This window comes from Aspergillus ambiguus (genome assembly GCF_047715705.1).
Source record: "Aspergillus ambiguus strain CBS 117.58 unplaced genomic scaffold BDV59scaffold_19, whole genome shotgun sequence".
Taxonomy (NCBI): domain Eukaryota; kingdom Fungi; phylum Ascomycota; class Eurotiomycetes; order Eurotiales; family Aspergillaceae; genus Aspergillus; species Aspergillus ambiguus.
The window spans coordinates 480995-498839 of NW_027395532.1; the positions used below are offsets into that span (position 1 = coordinate 480995).

Consider the following 17845-nt stretch of genomic DNA (forward strand, 5'->3'; position numbering starts at 1 on the left):
ATTTGGTTCGGATTTGGTTTCTGTTATGATATTGGTCTACGACGGGTGGTATATTCTCTCTCTAGTTGGTGTCCGCGTCTCTTTTGTGCGTCTCCTATTTCCCTCGATACATCCTGCATCACGACTTGGTTTTCTTGCATTGGAGATGGATTTGGATCCGGGACTTGTGTTTACTCTCTTGGTGTCTTCATCGGCGAACGCGATTGTCTGTACCAAAAAGCAACCCTGCTGCCCACCGGTGTCTTTGAATTGATATCCCTGATTGCCGGTTATTGACGAACAATATGATCTCATTTTCTCGCATCCATCTATCTGAGTCCGAACCATTTCCATCCGGCTAATCCACGTCCAGCCCGTTAAGCGCCGCCCTCCACGCATCCACCCCGGCGCTTACAGCCTCCTCCCGTCTCGCATCACCGCTCGCATCGACCAATCCAGCCGGCCAGAGCCCTGGACGGAAACGAGCTTGCTTCTGCACGTCGGCCGGGGCCAATAGCGCAGCTGGGGTCTGGGAGCTGTTTGAGCTTGGGCTCAGATCTAATAATAACCAGGCGTCTCCCCGTCTTCTCGTTCTCGACCTCTCTCTCTCTCTTTCTCTCCATCGACCATTTCATTCCTTCGCATTTGTTGTCGTCTGCAGATTAATAGAATCCATCGGGGGGAGTTTCATCCTTTGTTTCGTCTCTTTATGTCTGGCATGTCTTGATCATACGTCCGGTAATCCCCCAACTTCTCGTATACTTCACTACTAACTTCCCTACCAGTTAATCAATAATGTCACCACCGCAGAATCCGCACGACCAACTGCGGATTCCACCAGGGCCCAACTTTCCCTTCTCCTCGCCCATCACCGAAGAAGTGCCCAGTCCTGAATCCACCGACGACGACCGCGACCTGGAGCGGACCCGTCCCTTTCAGTTCCTAGCGAAGATGACCACGCAAGAGGGTATACCCCCCCAGAAACCCTCCGAGAAACCCGTCGGTCTGAACCTGGTCACCGACTTCTCCCGTCCAATCCGTGCACCACCACCACCACCACCCCCCCGGGCTGATGCGCCGTTCGTGGATCTCAACGATCTCAAGGTGCTCTCCCAGGTCCGCGAGAAAGAGCGGTCCGCGCAGACGCTCAAGGGCATTCTGAAGAAAGGCCCCTCGCACGGGTTCCAGCGCCTGCCCGACGACGAGGCCACCACCACGAAGCACGCGTCCTGGTTCGACGTGAAAGCCAAGCTCTCCCCCCGACGCAACAAATACCGGGACGAGCTCTCCCCGTCAGACCGTCCCATCATGATCGGCTTCAGCATGCCGCGCGACGACGACGACACCGCCCCGTCGCAGGACGCCGACAAGCCCGGCGATAGCGCAAGCAGCCAGCGCACGCCCCCGCCCCTCACGCCCTCCATCATCGTCACCCCAGCCCGCGACGATCCCTTCTGGCCCGACTTCAGCCAGATCCACCACCACCCGCGCGCCACCTCCAGCATCTACTCCCAACCCTCCCCGGCGCGCGAGCCCGGCCAGGGCGCCATCCCGCCGGTGCCAGCCATCCCCGCGCAGCACGCCGCCGCATCCAAGCCCGACACGCCCCCCCGCCAGTCCACCCTCTCCACCCGCAAGCTGCGCGCGTACTCGACGGGGACGGTCTTCGAGGAAGACGACGGCTGGCGGCCTGCCACGCGGAGCCGGTCGTATTCGAGCGAGAGTGCCCAACGGGCGTTTGACCGGCTCAGCGCGGTCGGCGCGCGCGCGCGTTTCAGCGCCGTCTCCGACGCCAACCGCCCCGTCTCGCAGGGCTGGTGGACCTACCTCCTCTCGCCGTTGCTGGACCGCTCCAACACCCTCTCCAGCCGGAAGACCGCCGGCCGGACGCCCACAACCCCCCAAACCGCCTCGCGATCGGGCCGGACCGATGAGTGGTGGGAGAAGGAGGTGTCGTGCTTCTCGCCGGACACGCCCGAGACGACGGGGGCGCGCGGCGACGTTGCGAGCTGGCACCAGGTCCAGACCAACCCGTTCGCGGACGAGAAGGCCGGTCTGGCGGAGCCGGGGAGTCCGGGCGAGCGAGGGCCGATGTCGTTTGGCTTCGGGAAGACGATCCAGGGCTGTGCGGCGGAGTACTATCAGGCTTGTGCGCACGAGCTGTTCAGCGGGACGCCGTATTTTGAGTGTGTCAACCATGTCTGCTCCATCACGCCGAAGGAGAAGGACGTCCATGCTGTGTCGGTGTCTGGGGTGCCAGTGCCGGAGGCGGCGGCTGCCCAAGGGACTCGGGGGATCCTGGTGGATGTGGATGATGCGTCCCGGTCCGCTGACGGTGATAGAGATATCGCGGATGCGAGGCCATCGGCGTCTCCTGTGGCGGACGAGAGGACGCGAGCATCCCCGCAGAGCCCTCCGGCTTCGAGAGACAGTGATAACCACGGAAGAAGCAGAAGTCCAGAGGACGCCAAAGGTGCCCCCGTACAGACCGAACCAGCAAAACAACCCCCCATCCCGTTTATACTTCCCAATGGCGCTCCGCCAGGGGCCCAGGTGTACGTCCAGTCCGCACCAGCTCCGTCTGCGCCGGCCCCCGCGACGGAGCGCGCAGTCCCTCATTACCTCGTCGTCCAACCGCCGGGCTACCCTCCGCCGCCTCACGCCGCTGGCCTTCCCACGTCGCCGGGACTGCAACGAGCGACAGAACAGGGCGGGTCAATCCCGCTGGACGACATCCATGCTGGTCCTGACCCTGGCCCGGGTCCCGCGCCTGCCTACACATACGAGCAGCAGCCACTGCCGCCTCGCATGGTCCCATTCCCCATCACCCAAGACGCCATGACACCCCCCGCCGCCGAACGAGACCGGATCGAGACCCGCAGACGGCGGCTGGAGAAGGAAGACAGGCTCGGCCGGCGGGCCGGCGGCCTGTGGCGGGGGAGGGCATGTCTCAGCAACAAGGGCTGCTTTGGACGACCCGGCCGGGAGGGCCGCCTGCGACGACGGTGGTATGTCGCCATCGCGTCGTTCTTCCTGGCGATTGTGATCGTGGCGGTGGTCCTGGCCATCCTGCTCACGCGACGCGGCGACAACACCCCCGTCGAGTCGCAATGGCTCAACCTCACGGGCTACCCGCCCATGCCCACGGGGATCGCGACCATCGCGGGCCCCGAGGCCAAGGTACAGAACTCCGGCTGCATCACGCCGTCGACGCTGTGGAGCTGCGCCCTGCCGCAGGAGCAGCAGGCCGCGAACAAGCCCTACGCCGCGACCCAGCCCAACTTCCGCGTCGAGATCCGCTTCCGCAACGGCACCTATCCCAACAGCACGACGCTCGCCGCTCGCGCCGACGACCTCTTCAACGCCTCGCCCGCCCCGCCCGACCTGGCCGAGCAGGCCTTCCTGGGCAACACCACCGACGCCAACGCCGTCCCCTACGCCGGCGAGGTGACCCCGTTCTACATGACGATGCTGTCGCCCGTGCAGCCGTCGTCGTCCCGCCTAGCCCGCCGTGCCGACAGCACCACCAACTTCCCGGACATCGGCTCCCTCATCCCCAGCCCAGCGCTGGCCTCCGACGGCACCGCCGCCGCTGCGACCCTGTACCCGCTGCCAACATCCCAGCCCGTGCGCCTCTACAACCGCGGTCTCGACTCCGAACACTATGGCTTCTACACGTACTTCGACCGGTCGATCTTCCTGGAGTCGCGCGCGCCGCTGGACGGCGGCACCAAGGACGAGTCGGCCAGCGACGCCAGCGGCGGGCCCAGCGAGGCCAACGCCCAGGTCCGCTGCACGTGGGCGCAGACGCGGTTCCTCGTTCAGATCTGGACGCGGCCGGCGGCGCGGGGGATGGCGCTGCTGGGGTCGAGTGCGCAGACGGGGTCGAACTCCTCCTCCTCGTCGTCGTCGTCGTCCGCGACGGACTTTGAGCGGCCCGGGTCGTTCCCGTACCCGGTGACGATCACGCTGGATCGCCACGGCGGCACGGCCAAGGAGAAGATGGTGTACTGCTACGGGATGGAGACGGCGCAGCGGGTCAACGCGACGGAGAAGAAGCTGCAGATCGAGGACCGCGGGTTCGGCGGCGAGCTGATCAACGCGGCGCCGGGCATCTTCAACCTCACCGAGGGCGATGATGTCAACGCGGCGGCCGGATGGGGAGGCGTCGACGGGGGAACCGGCGGGTGTGAGTGCCAATGGGGGAATTGGATCGGAGTGGTTTAGTATCGTGTCTGTCGATCTTATATGCATTCATGTTATCAGATGATCTACAACGCCGCCGCCGCTGCCGCAGCAGCACATGATACCCCCTCTTTATACTCGCCTCCACCCACGAACCCATCCATCCTCGTAGGTAGACATACACCCGAGATCCGTACCGTATTATATGTATATAGTCCGCCTCGATAATGCCCCAACTAACCGACCACACCATCTCGCTCCTCCGGCTCGGCCACGGCGCGCAGTCGCACGTCCGCCGCGCCTGGGCCGGCTTCATCAACTTCGCCGCGCGCGACAACGTCCTCGAAGTCGCCCTGGGCCTGATGTACGTCGACGCCCGCCCTCCTTTTCGGACTTGTGTCAGTAACGCAGGCCGTCCGTAGCATCGCCCAATCCTTCACCAAGGTCGTCAGCTCGTTCGTCTCCGACATCGTCCTCCCGATCGTCTCGCTGCTCCCGTTCCTCAACCGGAACATGGACCAGAAGTTCGCCGTGCTGATGGCCGGCCCGCGCTATGTCGACGGCGAGGGGTACAACACGTTGACGCAGGCGCGCGATGACGGCGCCCTGGTGTTGGCGTATGGGTATATTTTTTTTTCTACTCTGCTTCCCTCTCGGCAGGCTAACAGACCGGTAGGGTGTTTCTCGAGACGGTGCTGAGCTTTATCGGCATCAGTGGGACCTTGTATGCCGTGGCGCAGCTGTATATGTACATCTCGCATGACACCATCATCAAGCCGACGGTGCATTGTCGGTACTGTAAGAAGTTTATTAGCGAGCAGGTATGTATCTCTTTTTCGAATGATACGATAAGTGGTAGTGTCCGAGGGTACACGGACGCTAACCCGGGCCAGGCACAGCGGTGCACGTTTTGTTCGAGCTGGCAGGATGGCCGCGAGGATCCGCAGCTGTAGACGGCAGATGGCTATCTTCCTACGTCGGATGGATAGAGAGAGTATAATGGGAAACGTGAAAACATTAATATTAGTTCGTTCTAGATCTAGCGAGCGACTGAACAACCGAACGCCGTGCGTCCGGGATAGTATACTGATACTTCCCATGGCACCGGGAAGCAGAAACGAAAGACATGTACCGAATTCACCTTAACTGAACTATACCCTTTTCCCGGCAGAACCAGAGACCAAGACAAACAACCAAATAGAGATACAGTAAAAGAGAAGAAGGCAAGCCTCGTGGCCGACTGCCGACTGTCTAAGCCAGCACCATCAGGCCAAGGGCAATGCTGCCCATCATGCCGACGCCAGGCACGTACAGCGTCGAGCCTGGGTTGGCGGCGGCGGCGCTGGTGTGAGCCGGGGGCGCCGCGCCGCCCTCGTTGCCGCCCTCGTTGGTGCTTGTGCTCGTCGCCGACGACATGGTGCTCTTCACCTTCGTCGACGACACGTGCGCCGAGCTGGAGGCCGGCTGGGACGACGGCGCCGGGCTGGAGGCCGCGGGCGCGCTGGACGCCGGCGCCGGGATCACCGGCACGCTGGTCACCTTCGAAGGCTGCGCGGCGGGCGCGCTAGACTGGGGAGCGGGGGCAGGGGCCGCAGAGGGCTGCTCCGCCGGGGCGCTGGAGGCCGGGGCGGGGGCAGGGGCTGGAGCAGGAGACTGCTCAGCGGGGGCGCTGGAGGCCGGAGCTGGAGCCGGAGCGGGAGACTGCTCGGCGGGGGCGCTGGAGGCCGGGGCCGGGGCAGGGGCCGGAGCGGGAGACTGCTCAGCAGGAGCGCTGGAGGCCGGGGCAGGGGCCGGAGCGGGAGTCTCGGTCTCCGGAGCAGGAGCAGGAGCAGGAGCAGCGGTCTGCTGGCACTCCTCGTCGCAGACCGTCTCGGTGGCGGTCTGGGTGGAAGTGGAGGGGGCCGGAGCAGGCGCAGGAGTCTCCGTCGTCGCAGGGGCGGGAGACGGAGCAGGGGTCTCCTCGCACTCCTCACAGACCGTGCTGGTCGCGGTCTGGGTGCTGGTAGGAGGAGCGGGCATGGTGGTCTCCTCGCATTTCTCCTCCTCGCAAATAGTGCTGGTGATGGTGGTGGTGATCTCCTCGTCACACTCGGTGGAGGAGACGACGGCCGGGGTCGGGGTAGGAGTCTCCTCACAGTCACTACTGATGGTGACGGTGTTGTCACCACGCTTGTGAGGCACGGCCGCGTGAGCAGCGCCCGACAGGGCCAAAGCCGTCATAACAGAAGTAGAGTAACGCATGGTGGTGGCTGGTGGTACGGAAGGTTTGGATAAAGTTGATGTGTAGCTTTGGCACAAGAGAGGGCCGCGTCTCGGTCAATGTCTTGAGAGATATGCGAAGAAGAGAGGCGTAGAGGAATGACGAGCCGAATCAGCCATGAATTCCATGGGATACTTATACGTTTGTCGAAGCTATCGTCCAGTCACGATCCGGACGACGACTTCGCTCTCGTCCTCGCGTGCACGGAGCGCCATGGCTGGAAGCGGTCTGCCTGAGCTGGGGAAACCCTCGTCACTTCTCCATATCGTGATACTGCATTCGGGCAATTGTCAACTTTGAAAGTTTGTTTGTTGCGATGGAGGCCGCAAAGGGCATTGCGGGTCACGTGAGTCGACGCCTTCAGAAGCGCCGGCCGAACGCAGGGCCAGCAACGTAATGCAAGGGGTGACGATCCATTCCACAGCCTCGGGCTGGTCAGCACTGTCTACTGAGATTCTGACCCACAGGAGCTCCCAGACTGCGTCGGCTGGCCCACGTTCATCTCTGTGAAACACACGGGGCATTGATCGGAACTGGGAGGATGAAAACATCGGAATGCGTCTCGCGTATTCTGCAATGGTCCATGCGTATTGGTGCAGAAACGCTGCCAAAGCGTATCGAGATCCCGAGATAGTTGCAGCAAGGGGAAAGATCTCTGACGGCTTAAGCGGACAGCAGTCTGACAGCCACCACGCCTGGGCGTATTTTGCTCCTCGAACATGTGGATGGCGGTGAGTTCCTCGCAACCGCTGCGGCGGTATATGGCAAACGCCGTTGACGAAAGGTAGCATCGACGAAATCCTTCCATACCGGGGGGGTTTCCCTCCGCATCCCAGAGAATGGGATTGTGGCTCCCGATGTGGATGCTGGCACTTGGAATTCGGTATTCGGTGCCGTTACATCGGGCAAATCACGGGCCCAGTGGCAAACGGACAGCCTTTCATTCCATGGACGTGGACTTGTTATTTTGACGACACCGGAGACTATCGTGAATACTGAGTATGGATAGTCGAGGCTGATGATATTGGTGCATGCACATCTACCAGTCTTGGCGAGCCCACGGCGGACATGACGGATCAGCAGAGTCCACGACTGTCTGATTAGAATACTGTATATGGGAGTGTCCGATCAATCAGTCCGGTTGAAGCTGAATATGGCGTACTGCGTAGAGAAGTAAGGCATCTTGACTAAGCAATCACGTGCACATCGTTGATAATGTAGCTTGAACTTCAACTACTCCAGTCCGCAACCCAACCCTAACCATGTCTGCACGACGCTCGACCCCGAGTCAGTCTCTTCTATCGCCCGGGGATTACGATGAAGATGCTGAATCCCTGCGGTCCCCCTCGGAGCAGGACTCTGATTCGGAAGACGACGAATTTCTCCGCAAATCTCGCACCACCCTAGAATTAGCAGAACACGATCGCACAGTCCTAGACGATGAGGAGGAGACCGAGAAGCTCCTCACAAGAGGGGGCCCGACGCATGAGATCCGCCGGTTATTCAGTCCAAATCGCAGCTCGGTCCGGATCGGAAAGCAGGAGAGACGGCGGCGAAGGAGGGAAAGGAGGGATGCCCGTCGAGGCCGCCAAGGAAAGCTGCAGGAGTCGTCAGACGTGATGTTTGAGATGGAAGAGATGGAGGAAGGTCACCGAGAGGATGAGAGCTCCCTTCTCAGCTCTTCGTCGTCGGATTTGGACCTGCGTGCTCGGGAGAAGCGGAGCTACGAGTCTGCTCCGGTAAGATATCCCGGGAGCGTGGAGATACTTGATCATTAACTGATCCCCACAGCAGCAGCGTGTCTCACGGCTCAAACTCGCCCTCATATTCGTCTCAATCTTCGTCCTATTCCTGATATGTCTGCTCGGCGCATACAAAGCATCCTCCAAGTTCCGAACCTCTCACTCCCTCAAGCCTCTCCTCTCGAACGGTTCCGCGCTTTTCCCTCCGACTACTATCCTAATCTCACTCGACGGCTTTCGCGCCGATTTCCTTGATCGTGGACTTACGCCGACTCTCAACGAATTCATTACCAGCGGCATTTCGCCCCAATACATGCTTCCCAGCTTTCCCAGCGTCACCTTCCCCAATCACTACACTCTCGTGACTGGACTGTACCCGGAAAGCCATGGGATTGTGGGAAACACGTTCTGGGACCCCAACTTCCAGGAAGAGTTCCACAACACCCTCCCCTCGGGAAATATGCAACCCAAATGGTGGGACGCGGAGCCCCTCTGGATGACTGCTGAAAACCGGGGTGTTGTCTCCGCCATACACATGTGGCCCGGCTCCGAGGCCCATATCATGGGTGTTGACCCTACATACTACGACGCTTATAATGGGTCGGAAATTCTCTCGCGAAAGGTCGATCGGGTGCTGGAATTTCTGGATATGCGTGGATTGGAGGATGAGTCGCTTGTTGTCCCTGAGCGACCACAGCTCATTGCCGCATACGTTCCCAACGTGGATTCAGACGGTCATAAATATGGCCCTAATAGCACGGAAATCCGAAGCACCATCGCGGAGGTGGACAACATGCTGGCTGATCTATTTTCTGGTCTGCACGACCGGAACCTCACCGATATCGTCAATATTGTCATCGTCTCTGATCACGGTATGGCCACGACGTCCACCGAACGAGTGGTCCAGCTAGATGATCTGATTGACATGGACCTGGTCGAACGCATTGATGGATGGCCCCTCCGAGGAATCCGTCCTAGACGACCCGAAGACGTCGACGCTCTCAAAGTCCAGTTAGAGGCTCTCGCCGAGAATTACTCTCACGCAGTGGAAGTGTATACTCGCGAGACCATGCCCGAACGCTACCATTTCTCAAACAACGACCGCATCGCCCCGCTGTGGGTGATCCCCAAGACTGGCTGGGTGATTGTCGAACGGCCTGATTTCGATGCACAGGAAGCCTTGGTAAGCGGGGAAGCCTACCATCCTCGCGGCGTTCATGGGTACGATCACGAGCATCCCCTCATGCGCGCCATTTTCGTTGCCCGGGGGCCTGCGTTCCCGCATCAGCCTAACAGCCGGGTGGATGTGTTCCGTAAGTGATGCTGCCTCGCATCGACATGGGAATTTCATGCTGACGTCTTTAGAAAACACCAATGTCTATAACATCATCTGTGACTCCCTAGGAATTACCCCGCACCCAAATAACGGCACCTTGCGTCTGCCACTGAGGCCCGTGGGTCTCCATTCGGATGAAGACGCTCCTAGCGTTGAGGCTCCCGCGGATCCCCCCGTCAGCGCTACCAGTAGCACCACTATAAACCTCAGCCCGACCAGCTCTCTCACGCCCGCACCCAAGTCCCCTCCCCCCAGCGAAGGATCTCCGCCGCCGCCTGCGGATAGGCCTGAAAGTGAGGATGAACCGGGCCCAACCTGGTGGGGCACGCTTTGGGGCAAACTAAATGACTTCAAGGATTGGGCAACCGATGCTTTTGAGACGGTAAAGGATAATTTTTTGTGAAGTCCAGCTGAGCGACTTGCACAGTGGCATATATACCTAATAACCGATCATGTCCTTTTTTTTTGGCGTTTTGATAGCGGATAGCATATTGATACCCAAGTTTTCTCCGCACACTTTGCTGCATGAAATCCTGTTTGGCCAGCCATCAGGCAGAAGCGGCTGCGTCAAGGCTGACAATCTGCTGCACCTGAGAGCCCACATCTTGTACTCTGTTAAAGGCCTCGAAGATGACTCAACCTCCAGCACAGTCATCGATCGTGTAACCCGTGAGGCTCTCTTGTCATTCCTCCTGTCCGGTTTGCTTTGGTTGGCTTCACTACTGGAGGTTCTAGGCTTCTCCACTGGCGCTTGTGATCCTATGCCGATGCGAGGCCCGGCCCAAACAATGTCGTTTGATCCTAGAAAGCTTGAGGGACCATCCATGTTGCAATCGTCTCTATAAGATCTGCTCGAACGCCACCGGGCTTGCTTCTCTCCCACGGGCATCTCACATTGGGATCCTCTCCTCCATCATGGCGAACAACACGACAGCATCGACGTCCTTCACCCCGTCCGATACGGCCCTTCTGGACACCCTCATCCCGGGCTATTCTCTTCTCTCCCATTTTCTCATCTCCTACTTGCATATCGACCTCTCCCAGTACATCCCGTACATCTTCACCGCGATCGTGCTGATCGCGTCCTCGCGATACACCATCTATCGCTTCCAATACCTGGTCAAAGACTACTGCGTGTCGACCGCCGAGATCCGGCTCGACGACGAGATCTACAACTACCTCATGTACTGGCTAACGCAGCAGCCGTTCACCACGCGGACTACGCAATTCGTCGCCAGCACCAAAACCGCCAGCACCTTCCGCACCTTCTTCTACGATGACGAAGAGGACGAGGTCAACCCACTCAACTCCGACGACGAATATGATGAGCAGGGCAACGCCCTTGCCTTCGACGACTACTGGGCCAAGGCCAAAACCCGCGACAAGTTCAAGCGGCTGCGGTTCACCCCGGCCGAGGGCACGCACTATTTCTGGTACCGCGGACGCCTCCTCGCCTTCATCCGTGAGCGCGACGACAAGAACAGCAACGGCTCGTCGTGGATGCGGCTCATGAGCCCCGAGCGGCTGTACCTCTCCTGCTTCGGCCGCGACCCCACCATCCTCAAGCAGCTGCTGGAGGAGGCCCAGCGCACCTACGTCGCCCGCGACCGCGACAGCACCGTCATCTACCGCGGCCAGAAACACGGCAGCTACCCGGACTGGGTGCGCTGCATGTCGCGTGCCCCGCGCCCGCTGTCCACCGTCGTGCTCGACCAAGCCCAGAAGAAAGCCTTCGTGGCCGACATCAAGGAGTACCTCCATCCGCGCACCCGCCGCTGGTATTCCAACCGGGGGATCCCCTACCGCCGCGGCTACCTCCTGCACGGGCCGCCGGGCACGGGCAAGACGAGTCTCTGCTTCGCGACGGCGGGGCTGCTGGGCGTGGCGCTGTACCTGCTGAATCTCAGCTCGAAGAACCTCGACGAGGACGACCTCATGGCGCTCTTCCAGGACCTGCCGCGGCGGTGCATCGTGCTCCTGGAGGACGTCGACTGCGCGGGCGTCACGCACAAGCGCGACCCGTCCGGCGACGAGGCGAAGGATAGCAACGGTTCGACGGACAAGGTCGAGAAATCCGGCGGTGGCAGCAACAACGGCGCGAACAACGGCAACAATAACAACGACTCGTCCGACCCGAACAACAACAGCAACAACAACAATACCAAGCAGGGCATCTCGCTGTCGGGCCTGCTCAACGTCATTGACGGCGTGGCCGCCAGCGAAGGGCGCATCCTCGTTATGACGACCAACCACCCAGAGAAGCTGGACGCGGCGCTCCTCCGCCCCGGCCGCGTCGACATGTCGATCAAGTTCTGCTGCGCGGACAAGGAAGACACGAAGCAGCTGTTCCTGGGCATCTACTCGACGCTGGAGGGCGACGTGCGTACGCGGCCGTTGCGCAGCGGGCCTTCGCCGGCGGACCAGAAGAAGATCCGCAAGGTGCCGTCGGCGCCGTGGCAGCGGCTGTCGCCGGAGCAGATCGAGAAGCTCGCGGGGGAGTTTGCCGAGCTGGTGCCCGCGGGGGAGTTCAGCCCGGCCGAGATCCAGGGCTATCTGCTGTATCACAAGACGGACCCGGAGGGTGCGGTCAACGAGGTGGTGAAGTGGGTGGCAGACACGCGGGCGAAACGCGAGAAGGGGGATTCATCCAGCGACACGGACGGGTCGAAGGAGAAGAAATGATGTGCATGATAGACTTAGATACGAGATATACCCGACTTCATCTGTACGCAACGAAGCTAATGTTAATTCCATGGAGTTCTTGTTCTTCTCTGCTAACGTCTTGTCTGTCTATATGATCTGCATTCCAATCTACCGGTGATCGCTCCCGGCCCACAAGATTATTCCCTGCTAAAAGGACATTAGGAAACTGATAAGGAGGAAGGATATGATGTATGAAGGGAAAAAAACAAAATATAATATCCAGAGAAAAGGAACCCCCAAAACTCCAACCCAAAGGACACATTTACAGAAGCGTGACCTGCTCCCCGGAGATGCTCAGGCTAGCCTCATATGTACAGCGCGTATCCTCTCCACAGAAGCCATGGAACAGCATGCGGTCACCGCAGCCGCACACCGTGCCGCCTCCCGGCGAAGTCAGTCCGTAGTCGCCGGTCTTGAGGAGCTTGACGCCGCTCTTGACGAACGGTCCGGTGATGGACTTGGATGTGGCGTAGCGGACGTCATACTTGGGGTCAGTGAAGCAGTGGGTCGAGTAGAAGAGGAAGTAAGTGTCGCCGTGGAGAATGAGATTGGGGGCCTCGACGAGGGGGCCGTCGCTGTCATCACGGTCGAGGATCTGCACGGCATCTCCAATGGGAGTGAAGCCGTCGTCGGCGACCTTCTGCAGGAGAATCGGGGTGGGCTTCAGCGGGGGGACGCCATTGTTGCAGTCGCCGCCGTTGCCGATGCTGTTGCCGTCCACCTTGAACACGACGTAGCGGCTGCCATCCTTGTCGAGGAAGCCGGCCGGGTCAATGGAGCCGCCCTGGTCCAATCGGCAGGACAGCGGCGTCTCGTTCGGGACATACGGTCCCGAGGGGTCGGTGCCTACCGAAACGGCGGTGCCGACGCAGTGGTGACGGACCATCTCCTTGGCTTCGCCGGAGTAGTACAGAACGTATTTGCCGTCGTTCTGTGAGGGTGGTCAGTGGATGATGTATAGAGGCGGGTGGGAAGCGTGCATGGGACGTACCCGTCGTACTACATCCGGAGCCCAGTGGTCGACGTTCGTCTCCCAGCCAGCGAGAGTGGGCAGGGCTTCCTTATCAAGAAGTGTCCATGTTTGGAAGTCGTTGGAGCTGGCGACCTGGACTCGCTTTCCATTGCCGTTGGTGCCAAAAGCGTACCAGGTGTTGTTGCGCGGGTCCTGCACGAAGCTAGGATCCGGGAAGTTGGTATTGAGCACCAGTCGAGGGCCGGCCACACGCTTGTGTAGCGGTGATGCAAGGACCGTTGTCGTCAAGGCTAGCCCTAAGACCCAGGAAGATAACTGAGGAAGCCACATGATCGTCGACGAGGACCTGACGTGCCCGGTATAGTAGAAGGATAGAGATCACCGGAGAGGATGTCAGCAGATCTCCAGCGGAGGCTGGGAGGCACGCAGGAAAGTGAAAACGAGAAGAGGAAAAAAGGAAGAGAGTCCCAGGTCAGGTATGCTGCTCGGTTTCGGGATGTGCGGCAAGGCTTTATAAAGGAGAGCCATGAGCCCTTGAGAAAACGGTAACTCGGGCCAACACTGCGCCAACCGCATTTGGCCCCAAGCGGGACAGCTTGACATGTCTCTCCTCCTGAACGGTATCATCGAGCCATTTGATAACGGGAAGCCACAAGCCGGTGGGGATTCGGGGGGGTCTGGTGGCCCAGGCATGGCATACACACAGGGTGAAGTGCCGGCCAAGATGTGGGGGATATGCTGCAGCAGACCATTCAGGCGACTTTTTTTTCTAGCCTCTTCGAGTGGATCAGATCTCACCGGGTCCATTGTCGAAACTATCAGGCTTGGGAATGGTCCACTGGAAGGACTAAAGTGGTGGAGTCTAGACGCATTGAGCGAGCGTGGCAGCCTCCTGCACCCGGTCACTGACGATCTGGAAAAAAACGAGGGTTAAAAAATCAAAACAAGAAAACCTAAAATAAAGACACGACAGAAATTAAAAATCAAGTACCGAGGAAAAGCGCAAACCAGACCGATTGGCCTGTGAAGCTCCCCGAAAGCGGTGCCGCATTGCTGAATGATCGCTCTGGGTGCAGATCATGGAGTCTCTCCACAGCCATCCAGGCTGTTGGTTTCGTTCGAAAGCCTTCGCCTCAGCGACAAAAATAAACAGCAACAACTCGCAGTTGCTTTTCTTTGACAAATACTAGCCCGGCAAAGGAACGTGTTGGTGGCCGAGTAAACAGGATGAAGAGATCGTCCCTGTAGAGCTCCACCGCAGGGCGATGCAAGGGCTCATCCAAACCACTGGACGATAAAACATTCCCCCTGAGAATCATTGGAGAGCTTTTCCCGACTACAGACGTTTGCATATGTCTCAGCCTTTCCAAGGATTAGTTCCGCTTTTTCCCTTCTCTCCTGGTCTCCTCCATACTTGGCTGGCGCTGGCGACGAACCAGGTTCAGGTGGCCCCCCTCGCAGCAATGAGCCACTGCCGAGATATTACCCAGCAGTTGTCGAATGCGACTTGTACTTCTCAGACGTCTTGAAAGCCCACATAATTGCGCAGCTGGGACGTCTTCGGAAGCCGTCCAGTCGGTGACCATGACCAACATCCTTGTCACCAAGAGGGGACGCACGACTCAGCAGGCGGCCGAGATATCCCATGATACTACTTTAGCCCACAGTCATTCTTTATCTTTGCGGTTTCTATTCGTTATTTTCCCTTTCAGTCTTTGTCATGGTTTTGTTTACTCCAGCTTTGTATACCCGAATAGGCAAGACGATGCAGTCCACAATGAATGGATGGATGGACGGGAGAAGGGTCACGATACCATGGTCCTGTGTAAAAGCCACCAGCCACATGGTCAAGGAAGGGGAACAAAGTTCCCAGGCGGCTGCATGTCCTTTGGTTCTCGAACATTGGGTCACTCGGGAATGTCACACTGTATCCCCTCCCGGGGTCCGTTTTGGCCCAGTTGTCCCGAGGATAGCATGGATTGCAGACAACAAAGACCTCACAGTGGGGGAACAAGTGCGACCCTTCAATGTATATCCTGAGCCCAACGTACAAAGCACGCCGAACAGGGAGCAGATAGCAGCCCAACCGCGTTCATGCTCCCTGACAAAGAAACTCCTGCAGAAGCTATAGGCCCTTGCGTAGACCGACATAAACTCCGAAGGGCATAATTTCCCTTGGCTCTCTCCTGAGAGTCCCTGGCCACAGGAGATTTGGATGTGTTCGATGGCAACAAGGTTTGCCTTATCCCTCACATCCACAATGGGCCCAACAAGCCAAGAAATCGATCGCGCCCCTTAGATCGGTGGGGATTCCTTAGGTCTGATGTGAGAGGTGGCTTTGAGCCGGTGGCTCCTTAGCGGCTCTTAGCCCCCGAGGTCTTATGGGTCTCAGCTGAGCCTGGTCTCGTGAGTCTGCTGAAAGAAAGAGCGCGCTTTGTCCTATCGCCCGGCTCTTTCATTATTCGTGCCTCGCCCCGCACGATGCATCCCATGAGGGGATGACGACATGTACGTGAGGGGAGGAGAGGAAAGAGAAGAGAACGAGCGACGCCGAGCCCGCGTTGTTTGGGCTGCAATCGCGTGTCTGATCCACGGGTTGGGCGTCTATGGAGCTGTCAGTCTGCTGCTGACTGCATCTTGGAGATCGTCATGTGCGTGAGAGTCCAGCAGTGGCGGCCGTTGGGCGGACTGCACTCGAGTTACCGCCAGTTTGAAGGCAAGGGACCCCATTGATGATGTCAAGGCGAGTGTCACCATGGAAGCAGAGTCCTCTGTCTGAGGCAGATGGGTGGCGCAGAGAGCAGATGCATCATAACGATAAGACATTCGAGTATCAAACATGGTCTTGTATATACACATTTAACGCCGTCCCGCCGTATATGGAAAATCATAATATACTGTAAATGTAAACCTGCAACCGCCAACTCCACTATGCCGGTATGCAAGTATTGATCCGATGAAACACGCTTTAGATACGATACCCTACGACGCAGTTAATATCCACGTCTCAAACGGCATCGCACGGGGGTGTTTCGTCCCATCCTCGTGCGTAGTGTACAATATCGGCTCGAAGTCACAGGCCGACGCATACATGCGAACGAGATGTCGCCAGTAGCACGACTCCGCCGCCGGCGTGAGATACCGGTCCCGAAACGTCCCCACGGCATTGTCGGCGATGCGTTCTGCGGTCTCTGGGTTATCGATGAGAAATTCGATCTTGCGGTCCAAGTCGGAGAAGTCGCGCTCAACCTCGACATAGTTCGCATCGGGCCCCGACGCGATCAACGCCGCATGATGCGCCTCACGCCAGACCAGCTTGTGTGAGACCACCACCGACCGGCAATTGAGCAGATACTTGCCCCGACCGGAGAAGCCGCGGCCCTCCGTGTGCGCCAGGAACATGTACCGGCAATGTTCCTCCATCGGCAACAGGTTGGACCGGATGTCGTTTTCGTCGCCCCAGTCAATGGCACGGACGCTGGCCCAGCTGCGTCCCTGCGCATGTTCCAGCAGTTTCTCACGCACCTCCGGGTTCGTCGCTACGTTTCCGCGCCAGAAGAGCTGCTTCTTCTTGTCTGGGAACCGCGTCCCGGGGATTACCTCCCCGGCCGAGGTGGTCTCGCCGTCGTCCACGGCGGCAATGCGCCGTCGGATGTCCTTGTACGGGCCGACCTTCACTTCCGGCCAGGACCAGTATCCGAAGTCAGGCATCAGCCAGACGGAGTCATCCTCGTCCCGCTTGGAATACGACCAGATGGGACCTTGGCCGGAGCTATAGTCGTCCGTTGTGAGGACAAATTCAACACTGGGGAGACGATGGCGGTCGGGGTAGGCGGACAGAGCTCGCTGTAGAGAGTTTAGGGTCGCCTTTGCGCGGGAGAAGGTGAACGGCATTGCGCCGTAGTCGACGATATACAGCTGTGGGCGCACAAATGGGTTAGACTCGCGCTCAGCCTGTGAACCCGTCCAACAGAGCGCTAGAACTTACCTCCCCATCCTTAATTAACCCCCGTACCATACCATTCTCGACGACCAAGTCTTCCAGCTCGCGAAATTGGATTGGTTTCGCTTCTCGGAATGAGGCTGACCGGTCGGTCTCGACAAAGAGTTTCGGAAATGCCGCACGACATTGATCCTCCGACAGGCCGTGGTTGTCGCCGTCCCGCCCGACGTCAAATTCCCATTCTGCACTAGCATTGGTGCATGCAGCGGAGGAATGCTGTTGAAAGGGCGGTTTCACCACATATTTGAGATCACTGGTCGAGAACTGGCGGTTGTAGACGAGGAATGCGAGCAAGACGAGCGATAGCAGCGCACCCGTTGCGAGACAGCGGGTCCAAGAGGACTGAGACTGCGACCAGCGCATTGGAGTATATACAATGCTGGGTGTGGGGTGCCAGACTGAGAAGGGCATGCGATGGGAGAGGTGATGTGGTGGTGTTTGATGCTCTGTTTGTTTCCGCAGCAACAAGGAAGCCACGTGATCACCCTTGCAGTATCCTCGATCTATATTCTTCTCCAGTGCCACGAACAGCTCAGTTTATGCATAGAACGTCCATGACACAGACGTACAGGGCATCACCATGGCCAACCCTCTGTCATGTCCCCGCAACGGTTCCTCCAAACTGGCAAGGTGCACAGTCGGGCAACTAAACGGGTATAGCGGA

The 17845-nt window shown here is 59.0% G+C and overlaps 7 protein-coding genes across 7 annotated transcripts; 4 read left to right on the forward strand and 3 right to left on the reverse strand.

The window, feature by feature from the left end:
- Positions 1-322: 322 nt before the first annotated feature.
- Positions 323-4288, forward strand: BDV59DRAFT_43565 (uncharacterized protein). Its single transcript, XM_073696383.1, has one exon. The coding sequence runs from the start codon at positions 775-777 to the stop codon at positions 4204-4206; it is 3432 nt and encodes a 1143-aa protein (XP_073547334.1). The 5' UTR covers positions 323-774; the 3' UTR covers positions 4207-4288.
- BDV59DRAFT_180188 (MscL family protein) lies at positions 4185-5496 on the forward strand. The gene is made up of 4 exons (XM_073690020.1): positions 4185-4528; positions 4587-4787; positions 4841-4985; positions 5058-5496. The coding sequence occupies exons 1-4, from the start codon at positions 4392-4394 to the stop codon at positions 5115-5117; spliced, it is 543 nt and encodes a 180-aa protein (XP_073547335.1). The 5' UTR covers positions 4185-4391; the 3' UTR covers positions 5118-5496.
- Positions 5416-6405, reverse strand: BDV59DRAFT_202692 (uncharacterized protein; the record flags this gene model as incomplete). The annotated part of the gene is made up of 1 exon (XM_073694102.1): positions 5416-6405. The coding sequence occupies one exon, from the start codon at positions 6403-6405 to the stop codon at positions 5416-5418; it is 990 nt and encodes a 329-aa protein (XP_073547336.1).
- Positions 6406-7686: 1281 nt separating this feature from the next.
- BDV59DRAFT_202693 (alkaline phosphatase family protein) lies at positions 7687-9905 on the forward strand (the record flags this gene model as incomplete). The annotated part of the gene is made up of 3 exons (XM_073694103.1): positions 7687-8163; positions 8216-9479; positions 9532-9905. 3 exons carry the CDS (start codon positions 7687-7689, stop codon positions 9903-9905), a joined length of 2115 nt encoding a protein of 704 aa, XP_073547337.1.
- A 256-nt stretch (positions 9906-10161) lies between these two features.
- On the forward strand, positions 10162-12266 carry BDV59DRAFT_208300 (BCS1 and AAA domain-containing protein). Its single transcript, XM_073695179.1, has one exon. It carries the CDS (start codon positions 10418-10420, stop codon positions 12182-12184), a length of 1767 nt encoding a protein of 588 aa, XP_073547338.1. The 5' UTR covers positions 10162-10417; the 3' UTR covers positions 12185-12266.
- A 201-nt stretch (positions 12267-12467) lies between these two features.
- Positions 12468-13508, reverse strand: BDV59DRAFT_202695 (glycoside hydrolase family 43 protein; the record flags this gene model as incomplete). Its single annotated transcript, XM_073694104.1, has 2 exons — positions 12468-13136; positions 13197-13508. 2 exons carry the CDS (start codon positions 13506-13508, stop codon positions 12468-12470), a joined length of 981 nt encoding a protein of 326 aa, XP_073547339.1.
- Positions 13509-16160: 2652 nt separating this feature from the next.
- Positions 16161-17544, reverse strand: BDV59DRAFT_193729 (DUF821 domain protein; the record flags this gene model as incomplete). The annotated part of the gene is made up of 2 exons (XM_073692274.1): positions 16161-17096; positions 17167-17544. 2 exons carry the CDS (start codon positions 17542-17544, stop codon positions 16161-16163), a joined length of 1314 nt encoding a protein of 437 aa, XP_073547340.1.
- Positions 17545-17845: the final 301 nt, after the last annotated feature.